At 43.5% G+C, this 19,508-nt stretch overlaps 7 protein-coding genes across 7 annotated transcripts; 3 read left to right on the forward strand and 4 right to left on the reverse strand.

Annotated features, from left to right (window-relative positions):
• Positions 1–210: 210 nt before the first annotated feature.
• LOC142149838 (histone H1-like) lies at positions 211–1,580 on the forward strand. The gene has a single exon (XM_075205141.1). It carries the CDS (start codon positions 217–219, stop codon positions 880–882), a length of 666 nt encoding a protein of 221 aa, XP_075061242.1. The 5' UTR covers positions 211–216; the 3' UTR covers positions 883–1,580.
• Positions 1,581–2,114: 534 nt separating this feature from the next.
• On the reverse strand, positions 2,115–2,511 carry LOC142150671 (histone H2B 1.1-like). The gene is made up of 2 exons (XM_075205865.1): positions 2,380–2,511; positions 2,115–2,300 (listed from the first exon to the last, which is right to left on the reverse strand). The coding sequence occupies exons 1-2, from the start codon at positions 2,509–2,511 to the stop codon at positions 2,115–2,117; spliced, it is 318 nt and encodes a 105-aa protein (XP_075061966.1).
• Positions 2,512–3,264: 753 nt separating this feature from the next.
• LOC142150672 (histone H3) lies at positions 3,265–3,675 on the reverse strand. Its single transcript, XM_075205867.1, has one exon. The coding sequence runs from the start codon at positions 3,673–3,675 to the stop codon at positions 3,265–3,267; it is 411 nt and encodes a 136-aa protein (XP_075061968.1).
• Positions 3,676–15,195: 11,520 nt separating this feature from the next.
• On the forward strand, positions 15,196–15,606 carry LOC142150673 (histone H3). The gene has a single exon (XM_075205868.1). It carries the CDS (start codon positions 15,196–15,198, stop codon positions 15,604–15,606), a length of 411 nt encoding a protein of 136 aa, XP_075061969.1.
• A 540-nt stretch (positions 15,607–16,146) lies between these two features.
• Positions 16,147–16,606, reverse strand: LOC142149839 (histone H2A type 2-B). The gene has a single exon (XM_075205142.1). The coding sequence runs from the start codon at positions 16,604–16,606 to the stop codon at positions 16,214–16,216; it is 393 nt and encodes a 130-aa protein (XP_075061243.1). The 3' UTR covers positions 16,147–16,213.
• A 290-nt stretch (positions 16,607–16,896) lies between these two features.
• LOC142149840 (histone H2B 1.1-like) lies at positions 16,897–17,537 on the forward strand. Its single transcript, XM_075205143.1, has one exon. The coding sequence runs from the start codon at positions 16,917–16,919 to the stop codon at positions 17,295–17,297; it is 381 nt and encodes a 126-aa protein (XP_075061244.1). The 5' UTR covers positions 16,897–16,916; the 3' UTR covers positions 17,298–17,537.
• A 724-nt stretch (positions 17,538–18,261) lies between these two features.
• On the reverse strand, positions 18,262–19,275 carry LOC142149841 (histone H1-like). Its single transcript, XM_075205144.1, has one exon. The coding sequence runs from the start codon at positions 19,273–19,275 to the stop codon at positions 18,571–18,573; it is 705 nt and encodes a 234-aa protein (XP_075061245.1). The 3' UTR covers positions 18,262–18,570.
• Positions 19,276–19,508: the final 233 nt, after the last annotated feature.

Here is a 19,508-nt window from a genome sequence, read left to right on the forward strand (position 1 = left end):
ATAAAAGTCTCTTTTTCTCGGTCACAGAAACACAACGTACGAGGAAAGCTCCCCTTACACTCAGACAGGGAAGGGTTTACGTGTCTGATATCCGCCAATAGAAACACAGGACGGACTGTGCACACCAGCCAATCACAGCGCAGCCGGCAGTGTATATAAGAGACTTCTGCCGCCCTCTATGGATAGTACTTTTCTATTTGTGTACTTGTAGTTAAGATGGCAGAAACCGCACCAGTCGCCGCTGAGTCTGTTCCTCTATCAGAGGGCGCCGGCAAGAAGAAGAGACAGCCGAAGAAAGCCGCAGGAGGAGCCAAGAAGGGCCCCAAACCCTCTGGTCCTAAAGTGTCCGAGCTGATCCTGAAAGCGGTGTCCGCCTCCAAAGACCGCAGCGGGGTTTCTTATACCGCCCTGAAGAAGGCTCTGGCTGCCGGAGGTTACGATGTGGAAAAGAATAACACCCGCGTCAAACTGGCTGTGAAAGGTTTGGTGAGCAAAGAAACCCTCATCCAGGTGAAAGGCAGCGGCGCTTCCGGCTCCTTCAAGCTGAATAAGAAGCAGCTGGAGAGCAAAGAGAAGGCGGCCAAGAAGTCTGTGCAGCCCAAGAAGCCGGCGGCAAAGAAAGTGGCCAAATCCCCTAAGAAGCCCAAGAAAGCTCCGAGTGCGGCCAAGAGCCCAAAGAAGGTGAAGAAGCCAACGGCGTCTGCCGCAAAAAGCCCGAAGAATGCTGCCAAGAGCCCGGCTAAGAAAGCGGCTAAACCTAAAGCTGCCAAGAGCCCGGCTAAGAAAGCGGCTAAACCTAAAGCTGCCAAGAGCCCGGCTAAAAAGGCGGCTAAGCCCAAAGCTACCAAGAGTCCGGCTAAGAAAGCTGCGGCAAAGAAGTGATGGAAGAGCCGCAGCCTGATCTTTCTTAACTCCCCCCAAAGGCTCTTTTCAGAGCCACCCACCCTCTCACGATAGAGCTGTATGCACACGATATGATCTATAAGGGGGAAACACGGGAGTTTGGGGTATGTATTAGGTAACCATATACGGTCTCCAGGCCTTACACTCAACCACATTTGCTGTCATAACCTTGGGTATTGCTGTGAAGAGGCAAATGTGACTTCATAGCAATATTACAGTAAGACTGCAAACTCATGCGCTGGTTATTACATCTAGACAAATGTATGTTGACTACATAGAAAAATCACCGTTTCTCCTGCAACACCTCCTGATTATCATTGTATATTGCAAACGCTGGTGGTTACACTGCAGTGTATAACATGATTGATCTGATTGCAGATAGGTTCTTCAAGGGTCACTGACATTCTCGGCAGTCTTAACCTTTTTGGAACTCTCAGGTACGCAGGGTTCTCGCGACGCCAGCAGTCTTTCAATAGATTCTGTCCGGTATACCCACTGTCATAATGGAGAATATGCAAACTTTAACCCCTTGCATTACACCTGCCGATAACCATCTTTCCTTGTACATTGTGATCAACTTTGGCACAAAGGATAAATAGCATTGCCGACAATACTTATGTCTCTTGGGGAATACGGTTTATTCACTCTTTTACTCATAGAAATGTAGCAAAAATATAATGCACAATAAATATTCACTTTGATACTCTATTTGTTACAGTTGAATGTATCAGTAAATTCCTTAACCACAAGTGGAGAATTAAACAGATATCGGGACAACTAGAGGAGAGGTTCCCTCAGTGACCACATGAGGTCGCTCTTGGGTCAGATTAGTGTGGTTGCCAACTTCCAGTTTCTGATGTTTTCTAAGAAAGAGCCAAGAATCCAAAGCGCGTTTATAAATTAAAAATGAACACAAGAAATACAAATTCTATGAAATGTTGTATAATAAATGTTAATGGACAAGGGTTATTACCACATTTATATTTACGTTTCTTTAAGTGCACCATATAGATCAACGTGTACACCTTAAATATTCGCATCATTAAAAGTCCGAAAAAAACATTCAGGAAATTGTTAAATGAAGTCCGGATGAAAAGCCAGATAATAGTCTGAAATCACTTGTCAGCAGCCTAGTACAGTCACAGCACAAACCACAATAAATACAGCCCGATTATAGAGAAAGTGGGTGGCTCTTAGAAGAGCCTTTGTGTTCATTTCGGGCGGAGAAGGGATAACTTGGCGCTGGTGCACTTGGTGACGGCCTTGGTGCCCTCGGACACGGCATGCTTGGCCAGCTCTCCCGGCAGCAACAGGCGTACGGCGGTCTGGATCTCCCGGGAGGTGACGGTAGAGCGCTTGTTATAATGAGCCAGGCGGGAAGATTCCCCAGCGATGCGCTCAAAGATGTCATTAATAAAGGATGATGCCCATAGCCTAAGAGGAGATGCCGGTATCGGGGTGCACCTGCTTCAGTACCTTGTACACGAAGATGGCGTAACTCTCCTTCCTGGTCTTCCTACGCTTCTTCCCATCTTTTTTCTGGGTCTTGGTCACCGCTTTCTTGGAGGCTTTCTTAGCAGCAGGCGCTGACTTTACAGGATCAGACATGATCGATTCACTCCTTCTACACACTACAGAATAAACAGCTCCCAGATCTGCCATATTTATAGGCAAAGGAATGCAAATGAGGAATCAAGCAATATTGGACAGACGTATCATGTGACGATCAGTACGTCCATAATTCCACCTTTCACTCTCTGATTGGTCTGTGCATGAACCTGAGCGGCATTGGTTATCTTGAAATGGACCAATCACGGAGGAAGAGCAAGTGATTTGATCTGCATGTTACCCTACAGAACCGACGTCCCTACAACACAAAGGCTCTTCTCAGAGCCACCCACTTTTTCCTGTAATAGCTGATTACAGCGCGGTTGTTTCCATTGCAGTTTATTTGTGTAATTTTACAGGCCATTATTTTACGTCTATACCGAGACCATGTATCAATCTAGATTTGTGAGCTTCCCGACAGAAAGGAGCTGTGCCGCGGGGAAGTTAATGTTTGGCTCGTGTCATTTTTATGCACTGTAAGAACTCAATGTTATAGAAAAAAACTGTAGCTAGCGTGGGTGCACGTGTTGTGTTCTTACCATAGACAAACTGTAAAGAACGGATGATCGGAGGACAGTATTCGAGTCGTGTTTTGTTTTTAAGCGATGACATTTAGATACCACATAAACCGGTAAACAGCGGGTGTAATAGCCTCTTATAAAGTAACATACAGATCATGCCAGAGCTCGTTTAGAAGGATTTGGTGGCTCTGAAAAGAGCCTTTGTGTTATGTATATAGATATACTGATTATCTTATGCCCTCTCCCCGCGGATTCTGCGGGCCAGCTGGATGTCTTTGGGCATGATGGTCACCCTCTTGGCGTGGATGGCGCAGAGGTTGGTGTCCTCGAAGAGCCCCACCAGGTAAGCCTCGCTGGCCTCTTGCAGGGCCATGACTGCCGAGCTCTGGAAGCGCAGATCGGTCTTGAAGTCCTGGGCGATCTCCCGCACCAGACGCTGGAAGGGCAGCTTGCGGATCAGCAGCTCAGTGGATTTCTGGTAGCGGCGGATCTCTCGGAGAGCAACAGTCCCGGGACGGTAACGATGCGGCTTCTTCACGCCGCCTGTAGCTGGAGCGCTCTTCCGTGCGGCTTTAGTTGCCAGCTGCTTGCGGGGAGCTTTCCCTCCAGTAGATTTGCGGGCGGTCTGCTTGGTCCTGGCCATTGTTCTACTACACGTATGTACTAGTAATGAAGAAACATCCGTTAAAACACATCTATATATGCTCAGTCCTGCGCTATGATTGGATAGCTAAAGAATGATCCTGATTGGTTTACGATTTGTCGTAGCAAGTTTTCAAAAGCCCGCCAAGAATTTGTGTTTATTTTTTCATTAATTATTCAATAACGTCTTTCATGTGAAAGAATATGAATTATCTTAACTAATTTATGAATTAGTATACCATCTTCTGTGCAAACAATTTAATGCCTTTAAATTTAGACAACTAAAAAGAACATATTTACTGCTTTACAATCTTTAAATTAGCTATAATGTTATATTACTAGTCCAAATCAGAGGACAAGATACTTACCCGACCAATTTTTTCCATATATTAGTCCCTTCCAGAACCACAATTCCATCCTTCATTTCATTTATAAAGCAAGTACATTTTACATATATAACACATTACAACACAGGAACATACTTAGGGGCACATTTATCATTAATCGGCAAAAGTGAGAAATAGTTATCAATCCTTATCGCAAGGATAAGGATTGAACTATTTCTCAAATTTATTAAAAAGGGAACACAGAAACAGCAGTTCCGAAAAACTGCTGTTTCTGTGATAGAAAAAATCACACTTACCCCCCTCTTCGGATGCGCTGTCTCGGGATCTCGTCTTCGTTCCTCTTCTTCCTTCAATTGCGCATGTGCAGTGCACATGCGTACAAAGTCCCCACTCTGTCTCTGCAACTATCGTTGCAGAGAGAGCGCGCTGAGTGACAGGGAGGGATCATGTGATCCCTCCACACATGCGCTGTCCAGCTCTGCTCTTCGGAGCAGAGCTGACAGCAGTGGATTTCTTCAATTCGGATGATGTACGCCAGCCTCAGCTGGCGTACATTATCAAGACAAGTTCCCGAAATTTTTATTTTTTCGGGACTTGTTAGATTGCGGCCAGGAGCAGTCATCATTCTGTTGAATGGTGACTGCTCGCAAAAACGATCAGGAGTGCAAAGCAGCAGATATCCATGATATCTGCTGCAATGCACCTTTAATAAATTTGCGGAGGGCACATCGGGACTTTAATTCCACGGTAAGTGCACAATAGTGCACTACCGTGATTTGTTAAATATGCCCCTTTAATGTCTTTAGTTAAATGTATAAAATTAAGTATTTGTATCCTCTTTTTTTGTTGTTAAACTTTCAGCATATATACGTAATTAATCCTTCACAAAACAAGTACATGAAGTTACACAGGACCAAATCTTTTGCCCCATCCCTGATGCAGTATAGTTTGGTCTGACACACCGTTCACTCACTACTTATCCACCCAGCAAAGAACCGAATGTATGTACAAATTACACACAAACCTCCACATTTAGCTTCTTTCTTGTTTAATTATCTTAGTGACTTGTTAAAAGTCTGAAAAGAAGGTTTAGCCTGTCTCTAATAGAAAGTAAAACGTGATCTGGTCTTAAATTGTAATGATGGAGAACCAGTGCCCAACGGGATATGGGTAGGAATCTAAGTTTTAGGAAGAACATCAGTTTCAACCAATCTTATGATTTTTATTCCATAGCAACTGATGTTTTTTTTGTGTGCTTTTTACTGATTATTATTAAAAGGTTTAAACTGCAAACAAGGGAACTTTTTTTCTGTAATCACTTCTCAGAAGCTGCAAATAATCACGTATAGAGGATCTGATGAAAAAAACTAAGTTTTACGTATTCTATACCCCAAGCAAATGTTCACAAAGCAGATTATTTTGCAATGTAGGATAAGACATTGATGTAAATAGAGCGTACACGTTAGTGATCACATTTCATTAAATGCAAACCAGCCTTGTTACTCGTCTCTGGTGTCCTAACCTTAATTCTCTGAGTAGCGGCTTTGCCTCTGTAACACTGTCAGATATGCTACGGACTGGGGACTTGTCTTCCACCAGTAACCAGCAGCTACAAAACAAATCAAGATTCCAACGTCTACAAAACGTGTGCTTGACTAGGACGTGGATGGGGGAATAATACAAGAGTAACTGAATTCCACCGGTTAAGGCTAAGGGATGTGTTATGGGGATCTATGGTTGGGCGGTTTAGTCTGCGTGGAATTCTGCATTAGGAAATTAACAGCATAATGTCACACACTACAAGCTAAATTAGGCACATTACATTGTTGATTTCCAAAAAGTCATTTAAAAAATTTATATTTCCAGTGCAATTCCTTTTCTTAGTTTTTCGGTAAAATTTTATATGTCAGCGATAGATACACAGCTTTCTGTAATATCCAGATTTACAAGTAGAGAAAGTCACCAGTCCAGATTCTGACAGTTCCTCCACTTCCTCCTTTTTGTGGATTTTCCAGGACAGCGGCACATGGCACCGGAGAACCATTGTTGATGCAGAGAGCAGATACTACTGAGGGAGAGATCCACTATGGACATTTCCCTTATAGCAGATTTTCAGCAGCAAATCCTGTAGCGTGGCCTGTACTAAGAACCTGGCATCAGTTTTCCAGCCTCCCGTGCATATACTGTTACAGGATACACTTACTGGATCAATCATATTGTTAGTCCATAAACACTACAGTTCTTTCTTCTGTTGAGAGCAACAATGTGTTAATATATTCAAATCGATCAGGCTCTTTGTTTTATTACATCCACATCATCTGGCGTAAGCTGCACTGGCTCACTGGTAAACTGAGTGTCAAAGTTCTCCAACCCATAATCATCTGTGATCTGAAGCTTGAAGGGAGGAACAACCTACCTTTTCTCCAGCATATTCCATACTCTTCTCCTCTGAGGATTTCAGGAGAAATGTAAGTTGGTGATCACAGAAAGTGCTAGTTGTGTCTCCTGGCCCTAGGCCCTCCTTACACAAGCCATAATCAGTTAGTTTGATGTGATCCAAGAATTTGTATTTAGTACTTTGTTTTAAATCTAATAAGCGAGATGGCAGGATCACAAATGAAATTAGTTACAATAAGCAACATTTTTATGTTTCAGTCATAATTACATTAGAATTGAATCAAGAAGAATTTTCTAAGAAATAAGAAGTAGATACACATACTTACCATATGGTGGTGATATCGCATCACATACTGCAATTTAGTACTAAGCTCCAAACATTCTACAAAGAGAGTTTCTGAAACAAAGTCTTCACATACACAGGAAATATACACTTCCCGTGACTTGGTATCTCCATACATATTTTCATATAGCATCCCTTATTGATAATGATATAATCATTTGTTTTAAATGATCAATCTCATTTGACGGTCTCAAATAGGTTGTCTCTGTTTATTTAATGTACTGTAAGAGGATAATAAAATATGATGTCCGGAGAGCAGGGTGCCAGGCACCTTGAAAAGTAAAGGTACAGCCCACTTGTCATCCTCTCTCTCTTAAGTAGTTATATATTTTATTCAGTGAAATAGTTTCAAATGTGTTTTAAGCGTCGCAATTTACAGTACTTAAAAGTTTTCCTGTGTGTTCTTTATGTAAAAGTAGGAAGACATTGGACTCAGTCCCAACCTCTCTGACAGAGGAGCAGAACATTTTGCTCTGCAGTCAGGTCATTGCTCCATGTGACTTTGTGGATATTGCCCCTATAGGGTGAGTTGTTTAGTTGGCTTAGGTGCTTTCAACCCCCTGACACTGTTTGTTAAAGAGTGTGTATTTACTTAATGCATTTTATTTAGAATAAAACCTATTTGTTTTTTCATCCAACTGTTTTTGTTAAGTGATTCATGAGGGAAGAGCAGGGTGCTGGACATTGAAAATAAAGGTTAAACTTGCTTGGCATCGCCTCTGATCCAGTACAAGGCGCTCATCGCATGTAATGTTTTGACAGTTCTTAAATATTGCCAGGTGGGTCCTCTATGCACCACTAGGCAGTCCATCACTTCCTCTGAAGGAGCTACCATAACACATGGATACCCAGCCGACAGGAAACACCCAGAGAGGTTACACAGATCGTTGGCTGATACTTTTTTTTTTACTTCCTGCCCTTGGTGGTCGTCCGTGTTGTGCTAGAAAAGTGGTTAAACTGGGACATGGCTCATAGTGCCCAGGGGTGCAACATTATTTTAGTTAGTTAAGCAGATGCTTCTTGACTCATTTTTCCTTTCCAGCAATATGTTTCCCTTTCTCTCTCTCTCACAAAGACACACACACAAAGGAAATATTATCACTCCAAATCCGTCTTTAAAAGTCACAGCGACACGTTTATTAGTTAGGCATGGATCTCTAAGTTGCTTTTTTTTTACTAGCTTTTATATAAAAAATAGATTGCTTTGGTTCAAATAAATGGTGACAAATAATTTGAAACAATACTTATTAGTATCTAAAATATAACCTACACATTCCTCACTAGTCTGATGTAGCTAAGAGGTACCTCTACACCTTCTAATAACTGTCTTTCAATATCTCACTAAGGGGTCTATTTATCAAGGATTTTTCTTGTGTTAAACACCCGAAAACAACAGTTTTCGGGTGTTTACCGTGAAATTGCTATGTATTATTGAAGCATCGCAGCAGATATCTCAGATATCTGCTGCTTTGCATTTCCTATCGTTTTTCTGAGCACTCCCCATAACAGTGTATGGGAAGTGCTCAGAACCGCTATGTATGAAAGTCTATTTAGAGAAACTTTTCTCTTTTTTTACATGTTAATGTACGCCATCTGAAGCTGGCGCCATCTGAAGCTGGCGTACATTAACATATCTGTAAACTTCCGCGCTGTCCAGCTCTGCTCTGAAGAGCAGAGCTAACAGCGCATGTGTGGAGGGATCATGTGATCCCTCCCTGTCAATCATCCTGCAGTTTGCCGTCCAGAATGCTAGTGCGCATGCACCAACTTATTAGTCGGTGCATGCGCACTAACGAAAAAGGAAAAAAAAGAGAAGATCACCGCAGCCTTTAAACTTGAGAAAAGACTGCGATGATCAGGTGAGTCACTTCTCAGGGACAGCAGTCTATCGGCACTGATGTCCCTGAGAAGTTTTTTTAATACATAGCCGTTACTTTTCAATCCTTATCAAGGAGATAAGGATTGAAAAGTATCAAGTGAAAAAAACGAACCCCTAACAACGATAACTATCACTAACAATATAGACTAAACTTTATCACAGCTGCTTTAACTTAGTAAACACATAGCATACAAGTACATTTGGATGTTAAGCAGAGGTATATATGGGTATGCAGTCTCTATACAGTGGCAGTTTAAACACAGTTCACTACTTCTCTTTCACAGTTCAAACAAACATTTCGTGGAAAATAGCACAGAGCAACGTCACGGCTCCCTGTATTCCTCAATTTGAATTTAGCACGAATAATCCCAAACAGTGGAACATTGCAATGTTAATCCCCTCCAACGAACAGTTACTTTATTCCAGGCAATTTGACAAAGCACGTGTAAGAAACTTACCTGCTCCACGCTCCTGTTCCCGTCCTGTCTGTAGTGTGGGGACTTCCGAGTGTGCGGCTCTGCTGGTCATGTGACCTCCAGCAGGGAATTTGACCTTCACCTTCCTACATAAGAATCGCTCTGACACTTGTATGGTGTAAGTTATCTAGCGTCTGACTCGCTTTGCCTTCTAGGTGCTTCTTCTCCCTGTGATTCGTGCCTGCTTCATTACTGGTTCTGACCTGTGTACCAGACCTCGGCTTATCTTGAGACTTCGCTACTGGATAATCCCTGTGTACGACTTGATACATTAAAAAACACCTTGGCTACCCAAGTTAATCCTCCGGCTTGCGGTCCCCCAGTGCAAAGCTCTGCAGTAACACATTCTTCTGCGTCATAGCTCCAGATCCTTAATTCTCCGAAGTTTGATGTTGATCCTAAGTCCTGTTGGGGCTTTTTAATTCAGTGTGCTTTACAATTTTAATTGCAGCCGGGAAATTTTCCTACTGAAAAAACCATAGTCACATATATAATTTCTGTGTTATCTGGCCAAGCCTTGGCTTGGGCCTCGCCGTTCTGGGATCGCAACCATCCTTTGTTACATAACTACACTATGCTTTTGGAGATGTTTATGAAAATATTCGAAGAACCAGGCAGGTTCTCTAGTACAGCCTCCGCCATTCTTCATATACGACAGGGTACGCTTCCTCTGGGTCAATAAGCCATTAAGTTTCGTACTTTGACTTCTGAGCTGCGGTTGAACAATGACACCCTGGAAGCAACTTTCTGGCAGGGTTTATCCAATTTTATAAAGGATAATCTAGCTGGTCAGGAATGTCCTGTTTATCTTGATGCCCTTATCTCCATCTCTAACCAAATTTACATTAGTTTTAGGGAGAGAATTCAAGAGAGAGAACATTCCTGTTGCTCTAACCTGTGTTTGGCTCCCAGTTTTCAAAACCCCATTGTCCCTGTTGAGTAGTCCATGCAAATAGGCTGAGCACATCTCTCACTTGAGGAGAGGGAGAGACGTTTTAATAATAATCTCTGTCTGTACTGTGGTGAGCCCGGACATTTCTTGATACAATTGTTCTAAGCACCTGGGAAACGGGAGAACCCAACCTCCTCCAGAGAGGCCGGGTTAGGTACATCAGAGATCTCTCTGTGTGACTCAAACTATTCCTTTGAAGTGCTGCTTTGTTATGCTGATCATCAGGTCTCACTGCCCGCTCTTATTGACTCCAGTGCAGCCGTACATTTGCATCTCCTTCCTCAACTCATAGCTATCACTAACATTGACGTAGTCGCATTGTGGGGGGATCAGTTAGATTTTGCACTATTCCTCTTTCTCTTCAGGTGGGTGCGCTGCACACTGAATGCATCTCCTTTCTGGTTATCCCTATATCCATTAACCTGCTGGTATTAGGTCTTCCTTGGCTCCAACTCAATTCAAAGGTATTGTATTGGCATAAAGCGCAAGTGCTATCTTGCGGGTCCTCCTGTCATTCTGATGCCTTCAGAAGGTGCTGATTCCAAAGAGAGAATTCTTACCATATTTGTTTACTTCCTTGGATCTTCTGGCTCAGTACGTTAACTTCACGATTGTCTTTTGTGAACAAGAAGCCTCCAAGTTACCCCTTCATCGGGCTTTGGATTGTGCTATAGAGTTGTTAACTGGCAAGACTCCTCCACATGATCGCGTCTATCCTCTCTTCTTACCTGAATCCCAGGCCATGTCTACCTACATTGAGGACAACCTAAAGAGAGGCTTCATATGGATATCTACCTCCCCTGCCGGGGCATAGTTCTTTTCGTCAATAAGAAAGATGGAGGGCTTTGCCCTTGCATTGATTATAGGGGTCTCAATTCCATCACTGTTAAAAACAGGTACCCACTGCTCCTGATCTTGGAACTCTTTGACAGGATAAAAGGAGCTTCCATCTTCACAAAATTAGATCTAAGGGGAGCTTATAATTTGAGTCGGATTAAAAAAGGCAACAAATAGAAAACAGACTTTAACAACCTTGATGGCCACTTTGCGTATACGGTGATGCCTTTCAAGCTGTGTAATTCACTCACTGTTTTCCAAATTTTTATGAATAAGGTCTTTCAAGATATGCTCTATCAGTTTGTGGATATATATCTGGATGATATTCTCATCTACTCTTCTGATTTAAGATCTCATCGTGAACATGTGGCTGCCGTTCTCACTCAGCTTCGACAATATCACTTTTTTTTGTAAATTAGAAAAATGTGTTTTGGAGAGAGAACAGCTTCATTTTCTTCGGTATGTGATCTCTGGTTCCGGATCTCAAGTGGACCCCGAGAAACTCAAGGCTATCTTGAAATAGCCCCAGCCTGTCTGTCTCAAAACAACTCAGCGTTTTATAGGGTTCCCTAATTATTATCGTCACTTTATTTGGGGATTTTCTTCTCTTGTTGCGCCCATTACAGCCTTGACTTAAAAATCAGCTGATTCTAAAACTGGCCTAACGAGGCAGTAATGGCCTTTGCTTTACTAAAATAAGCCTTTAATTATGCAACAGTTTTGCAACAGCCCGACACTACTTTCCCCTTCCTTCTGGAAGTAGATGCATCCTCCATTGGATTTGGGACTATCTTGCCTCAAAGTTCCTCTAATGGGAAAATTTACCCTTGTGGAGTCTTCTTCCAAAAATTATCTTCTGCTGAAAAGAACTATGCTATTAGAGACCGGGAATTACTTGCCATAAAACTAGCACTAGAGGAGTGGAGACAACTGCTGGAAGGCACATATTTTTCTGTTACTATTTATACTAGAGATGTGCGGGCTCGGGTCCCCGAGAACCGAAAACGCCCGAACTTCCGGAATCCGAGTACCGAGCCGAGTCGACTCGGTACTCCGGCTCCTATTCGGATTCCAAAACGAGGCAAAACGTCATTGTGACGCCGTCGGATCTTGCGAGTTTTAGAATGAATAAATAGCCGCCTCCACGGCGATCTAGCGCCATTTGAGAGAGGGACAGGGGAGTGTTAGGTCAGAGGAATAGAGCAGGAAGAGAGAAGTATAGAGAGTATAGAGGAGGCATTGTTCCTAATTTACACTACAAAGGGTTTGGGGTGTTATATTTCCCCCTTCTAAAAAAAAACGATTTGCTGACTGTTGAAATTCTAATATAGCAGCACTATATATTTCTGAATTTGCACTACAAAGTGTTTTGGGTCTTATTAAAATGGAGACACAGCAGTACACACATGAATAGGAGCAGCAAGCTGCTTCTGCCACCAGTCCTGATGGTAGTCTTCCCTGTAAATCATCTGGTAAAGCCTATGTAAAAGTACATAGTCTTTTGAAGTTAGGGAAAAAATCACAGAAAAAAACACCTTTTACTGTGTTGAAGAGAAAAAGAGCTGTAATACAGGAAAAGTTAATTGCCCATAAAAAGAAATTGCCAACATGCCATTTTACACACGCAGTGGCAAAGAAAGAATGAGGCCTTCGCCTTTCTCTATTAGTGCGTGATTTAAAAATGTTACTGAGGCTTCTTTTTGTAAGGTCACTCGTGACCAAACAGGAACAAGTAATTCAGAGTCCAAAAGTGGTGCACAACTACTGTTACGTGTGAAAGCCGAGCTGCAAGATAACAGTAAGGCATTAGAGGAAAATGTATGTTCAGAATCAGAAATTACACCAATCCCTGAGGAGAGTCCATCCACGAGTGGTATGTGCAATCGTGACCATTCTAATAGTGTACCCATAAAGAAGGGCCCTTTCAGCATTTCTACTGATGTGTACCTGAACAGCCCAAGTGTAGCTGGCGATACACCAATTGAGGATGCCACTTTGGAATTGGAGGATGAGGGGGATATTTATGTAGCTGACGAGGGTGCTAAAGAGGGTGTTGATGATGATGAGGTTGTTTGTGTAAGTCCTGCACCAGTGGAAGCAGTTCTGGCAGGTGACAAGAAGAAGACCATTGTCATGCCTGGACATAAGACCAAAAAAAGCCACTTCTTATGTGTGAAATTATTTCTACCCAAATCCTGACAACAGTTGTCTAGCCAATTGTAGTGTATGTAAAGCCACATTCAGTCGAGGGAGGGACCTTAACCATCTTGGAACCTCATCCATGTTACGCCATTTGACGCAAGTTCATGGCAAGGTGTTGGGAAAAGCTGAAAGAAAAATAATAACAAGCAGTCCGTCATCAGCTAGGACCCTTCTCTCACCTACATCCCGACTCCTGCAATCTACACCCACAACATTGTCCTCATCAATATCCTCAGTAGTGATAGGTGTTAGCCCTGCATCCAACTTCGTAAGGCTCGATGACTCCTGCATTATAATTGATTCCTCTGAAGAATTCTTGAGCATTAGTCCCACTGCTGCTGCTGTTGCTGCTGCTGGGGGTGAATCTTCCACCCATAAGCAGCCCAATATTTTTACATTTTGCTGTGCCATAAAATATATGTGTGCTACGAACGATCTTAGGTGTTGACCTAAATGACTGCTACAGCTGTACTAATTGCAGCAGGTTGTATATATAATTGGACCCCAACGAGTGACCACAAAGTATCTTTGACATAGTCAGAAACAGACTGACGAAACGCGTTAGTGGATATTTATTCCGAATCAGACAGACATATGTGGAATTTTAACATTCTTTTAACCTGGACATCAATGTTTCTATCAACTTTTGAGAAATATTCTCTCTAATAAGTACATCATTATAGAGGAACTGTGAATCGAACAACTGTATTTGGCTGCAGGAATTGTAGAGGGGGAGAATCCTTCTTCAAACTGCCCACAAGCTCTGAATCAGGAGGTTGTCAGCCTTAATTGAGGAGAGCATGATAAGACTAGATTATTGTTCCTATGGAGGGACCAGCAGCTTGGAGTCCGAGTCTGTTCAGTTGTATGAGCTACACAAAGGGAGAGTCTTCCCCAACAGCCCGCTGTTAACCTCCTGGTGAGATCGCTCTAAAGGCACTTTTCCACATGTAAGATGTATTCATGTTCTGTTTTTAGAAAACTTTTGGAACACATTGACATTCATATAAGTACTTACAAGTGAACTGGCCATTCACTTTCATCTTGTTCTTCAATCATAAGGTATTCTCATTCAGGTTCCAGGAGCATAATTATCACCTGTGCATGATATGCTTTATCCACGCACATTGTTTATTACACTTACCCCAGGTGGGATTTTGGGTATAAATAATTTGATTTTAGATTACCTAGCATTTATATTGTATTTTTACATCTTACAGACATTTTTGTCCTTTGTTTTAAGAAAATTGGTTTGATATCAGATGAACTTTGCCATTGTTTTTCAAAATTAAACACTCCTTTGGCGCATCTATATATGTTTATAGATTTTTCGGTACTGTAGGGGTTGAGAGGCTAAAAGAAACTCAGTGAGAGAAGACTTGGTGCAGGAGTTGCTGTTGGTAAACTCCTCTAGATCCTGGCAAATAGCCTGTGGGTGCTGCATATTGTGACACCCAATACTCCAAGTGTTCCAACAAGGGCACATTATAAAGTCCCTGAGCTAATGTCATCTATTGCTCTGTGTCACATTGTATTTTCAATTGACTATAACAGGAATAATAGAGACGACCTATGTGATAGTTACATCAGATTGATCATTTAAAACAAGTAATTATGCCACTATCAAAAAGTGATGCTATACTGTAGAAGAATAAAATAGAAGGAGTGGGGCGGGGGAGTATATATTGAACGTGGGATGTTTAGCTCCTAGTACTGTATTGTAGATTGTGACGCAATATCACCACCGTGTGGTAAGTATGTGTATCTACTTGTTATTTCTTCCCGCTGAAATACTAGGAAATACTTCCCGGTTCTGTTAAATCGTAATAATCATTACTGAAACATGAAAATACCGTTTGTATTAATTGTTATCATTTAATTCCTCATCCTGTCAGATGGCTTATATAAAAAATAACAAAAAAAACAATAAAGATTATTGGCGGACTTTTTGAAACATGCAGCGAGCTGATTAAACCAATGAGGATGAAAGGCGACCTTAAATCATCCAATGACAGCGCAGCACTTTGTATAAATAAAGTTGGTTAAGCAGCTTTTCTTCAGTTACTAGTACACACTTGTCGTAGAACAATGGCCAGGACCAAGCAGACCGCCCGCAAGTCTACCGGAGGGAAAGCTCCCCGCAAGCAGCTGGCAACTAAAGCCGCCCGGAAGAGCGCCCCTGCTACCGGCGGCGTGAAGAAGCCGCATCGTTACCGTCCCGGGACAGTTGCTCTCCGAGAGATCCGCCGCTACCAGAAATCCACTGAGCTGCTGATCCGCAAGTTGCCCTTCCAGCGTCTGGTGCGGGAGATCGCCCAGGACTTCAAGACCGACCTGCGCTTCCAGAGCTCGGCAGTCATGGCCCTGCAAGAGGCCAGCGAAGCTTACCTGGTGGGGCTCTTCGAGGACACCAACCTCTGCGCCATCCACGCCAAGAGGGTGACCATCATGCCCAAGGACATCCAGCTGGCCCGCAGAATCCGCGGGGAGAGGGCGTAAGATAATCCGTACATCTACATACATAACACAAAGGCTCTTTTCAGAGCCACCAAATCCTTCTAAACGAGCTCTGGCATTGATCTGTGTATGTTATCAATTATTTCTCTAAAGTAATAACTGGTATAAGACACGGGTCGGTATTCGATCATTTATGGGGATCCAAAGCAGCAGCTCAGCCTGTATTCTCAGCACAACGTGCATTTCGTCAGTTGCTGTTTGCACACACTGATTCTCCTACCTACTTAACATTATTTTTTATTTATTTTCGAGAAAACTAAGGTTGTACTCAACTAGTTTCAACCACCCGCACGAATGGCATAAACTAGTGTGTGTATGTATAGATACTGACGGATTTTCTCAGCCACGTTATCCTACTGAACGAGCTATTAACATTAGTTGTTCCCCACAAAGATCGTCCCTGTACATAATCTCACTTATCTACCCAAAGTGGTGATAAAAGTTCTGGCCGGGTTTACTAGTGAAATAAACTGCTGTGAAAGAAACAACCGCATTGTAATCAGCTCCTATAGGAAAACGTGGGTGGCTCTGAGAAGAGCCTTTGTGTTATAGGGACGTCGGTTCTTTAGTGGAAATATCCAGCGGCAAATCACTTGCTCTTGGCCGGCTTGTGGCTCTCGGTCTTCTTGGGCAGCAGCACGGCCTGGATGTTGGGCAGGACACCTCCCTGGGCGATGGTCACCCCACCGAGCAGCTTATTGAGCTCCTCATCGTTGCGCACGGCGAGCTGCAGGTGGCGGGGGATGATACGGGTCTTCTTGTTATCACGGGCGGCGTTCCCGGCCAGCTCCAGAATCTCAGCCGTCAGGTACTCGAGTACTGCGGCCATATACACCGGGGCTCCGGCTCCCACACGCTGCGCATAGTTTCCCTTCCTCAGTAGACGGTGAACGCGACCGACAGGAAACTGCAGACCGGCCCGAGATGAGCGAGTCTTGGCCTTAGCCCGGGTCTTACCGCCTTGTTTCCCTCTTCCAGACATGTTCAGCTCAGCCTAATATACTAGCACTGTAATATAAGTAATTCTGCTCGTCTCCTTCCTTCATATACTTGGAAGGGACAAACAGCTTCCTCTGTGATTGGTCCGCTTTTCACTAACTAATGCCGCTCAGGTTCATGCGCAGACCAGTCAGGAAGTGAAGGGTGGAGTTATGAATACACCGCCCGTCACATGATAAATTTGTCCAATAAATCGTGATTCCTCATTTGCATGCGCTGCCTATAAATAAAGCAGATCTGACGGCGTTTAGAAACAGTTTTTCAGCATCGTGTGTAGAGGGAAAGAACTGATAATGCCTGATCCAGCGAAGTCAGCGCCTGCTGCTAAGAAAGGCTCCAAGAAAGCGGTGACCAAGACCCAGAAGAAAGATGGGAAGAAGCGTAGGAAGACCAGGAAGGAGAGTTACGCCATCTACGTGTACAAGGTACTGAAGCAGGTGCACCCCGATACCGGTATCTCCTCTAAGGCTATGGGCATCATGAACTCCTTTGTTAATGATATCTTTGAGCGCATCGCTGGGGAAGCTTCCCGCCTGGCTCATTATAACAAGCGCTCCACCATCACCTCCCGGGAGATCCAGACCGCCGTACGCTTGCTGCTGCCGGGAGAGCTGGCCAAGCATGCCGTGTCCGAGGGCACTAAGGCCGTCACCAAGTACACCAGCGCCAAGTAATATTCTCTGTCCTACATGAACACAAAGGCTCTTCTAAGAGCCACCCATCTTCTCACTAATCGGGCTGTAATTATTGTGGTTTGTGCTGTAACTATACTAGGCTGCTGACAAGTGATTTGGGACTATAATCTGGCTCTTCATCCGGACTTCATTTAACAATTAATTTCCTGAATGGTCTATTCGTACTTTTAATGATGTGGAAAATGCAGGTGTACAAGTTGATCTATATGGTGCACATAAAGAAACGTAAATATAAATGTGGTAATAACCCTTGTCCATTAACATTTATTATACAACATTTCATAGAATTTGTATATTTCTTTTTTTCATGTTTATAAATTGAACACGCTTTGAATTCTTGGCTCTTTCCTACAAAACATCAGAAATTGGAAGTTGGTAACCACACTAATCTGACCGAAGAGCGACCTCATGTGGTCACTGAGGGAAACTTTGCCCTCGTTATCCCGATATGTTTAATTCTCCACTTCTAGTTAAGGAATTTACGGATACATTTAACTGTCTCTAACAAATAGAGTATCAAAGTGAAGATTTATTTTGCATTCTATTTTTGCAACAATTATGAGTAAAAGAGTGAATAAACCGTATTCCCCAAGAGACATAAGTATTGTCGGCAATGCTATTTATCCTTTGTGCCAAAGTTGTTCACAATGTGTGCCAGGAAAGATGGTTACCTACTGCAGGTGTAATGCAAGGGGTTAAAGTTTGCATATTCTCCATTATGACAGTGGGTATACCGGATAGAATCAATTAAAAGACTGCTGGCGTCGTGAGAACTCTGCGTTCCTGAGAGTTCCAATACGGTTAAGACTGCCGAGAATGTCAGTGACCTTTGAAGAATCTATATGCAATCAGATCGATCATGTTATAGACTGCACTGTAACCACCAGCGTTTGCAATACACAATAATGATTATCAGGAGCTGTTGCAGGAGAAACGGTGGTTTTCTGTGTAGTCAACAGACCAATCAGTCATTTGTCTAGATTTAAAATCCAGCGCATGAGTTTGCAGACTTACTGTAATATTGCTATGAAGTCACATTTGCCTCTTCACAGCAATACCCAAGGTTATGGCAGAAAATGTGGTTGAGTGTAAGGATTGGAGACCGTATATGGTTACCTAATACATACCCCTCACTCCCGTGTTTCCCCCTTATAGATCATATCGTGTGCATACAGCTCTATCGTGAGAGGGTGGGTGGCTCTGAAAAGAGCCTTTGGGGGGAGTTAAGAAAGATCAGGCTGCGGCTCTTCCATCACTTCTTTGCCGCAGCTTTCTTAGCCGGACTCTTGGTAGCTTTGGGCTTAGCCGCCTTTTTAGCCGGGCTCTTGGCAGCTTTAGGTTTAGCCGCTTTCTTAGCCGGGCTCTTGGCAGCTTTAGGTTTAGCCGCTTTCTTAGCCTGGCTCTTGGTACTTTTGGGCTTAGCCGCCTTCTTAGCCGGGCTCTTGGCAGCCTTCTTCGGGCTTTTTGCGGCAGACGCCGTTGGCTTCTTCACCTTCTTCGGGCTCTTGGCCGCACTCGGAGCTTTCTTGGGCTTCTTAGGGGATTTGGCCACTTTCTTTGCCGCCGGCTTCTTGGGCTGCACAGACTTCTTGGCCGCCTTCTCTTTGCTCTCCAGCTGCTTCTTATTCAGCTTGAAGGAGCCGGAAGCGCCGCTGCCTTTCACCTGGATGAGGGTTTCTTTGCTCACCAAACCTTTCACAGCCAGTTTGACGCGGGTGTTATTCTTTTCCACATCGTAACCTCCGGCAGCCAGAGCCTTCTTCAAAGCGGCAAGAGAAACCCCGCTGCGCTCTTTGGAGGCGGACACGGCTTTCAGGATCAGCTCGGACACTTTAGGACCAGAGGGTTTGGGGCTCTTCTTGGCTCCTCCTGCTGCTTTCTTCGGCTGTCTCTTCTTCTTGCCGGCGCCCTCTGATAGAGGAACAGACTCAGCGGCGACTGGTGCGGTTTCTGCCATCTTCACTACAAGTACACAAATAGAAAAGAACTATCCATAGAGGGCGGCAGAAGTCTCTTATATACACTGCCGGCTGCGCTGTGATTGGCTGGTGTGCACAGTCCGCTCTGTGTTTCTATTGGCGGATATCAGACACGTAAACCCTTCCCTGTCTGAGTGTAAGGGGAGCTTTCCTCGTACGTTGTGTTTCTGTGACCGAGGAAAAGAGACTTTTATACGATATAAGAAGACGA

The sequence above is a fragment of the Mixophyes fleayi genome, chromosome 4 (assembly GCF_038048845.1).
Source record: "Mixophyes fleayi isolate aMixFle1 chromosome 4, aMixFle1.hap1, whole genome shotgun sequence".
In the NCBI taxonomy this organism is placed as follows: domain Eukaryota; kingdom Metazoa; phylum Chordata; class Amphibia; order Anura; family Limnodynastidae; genus Mixophyes; species Mixophyes fleayi.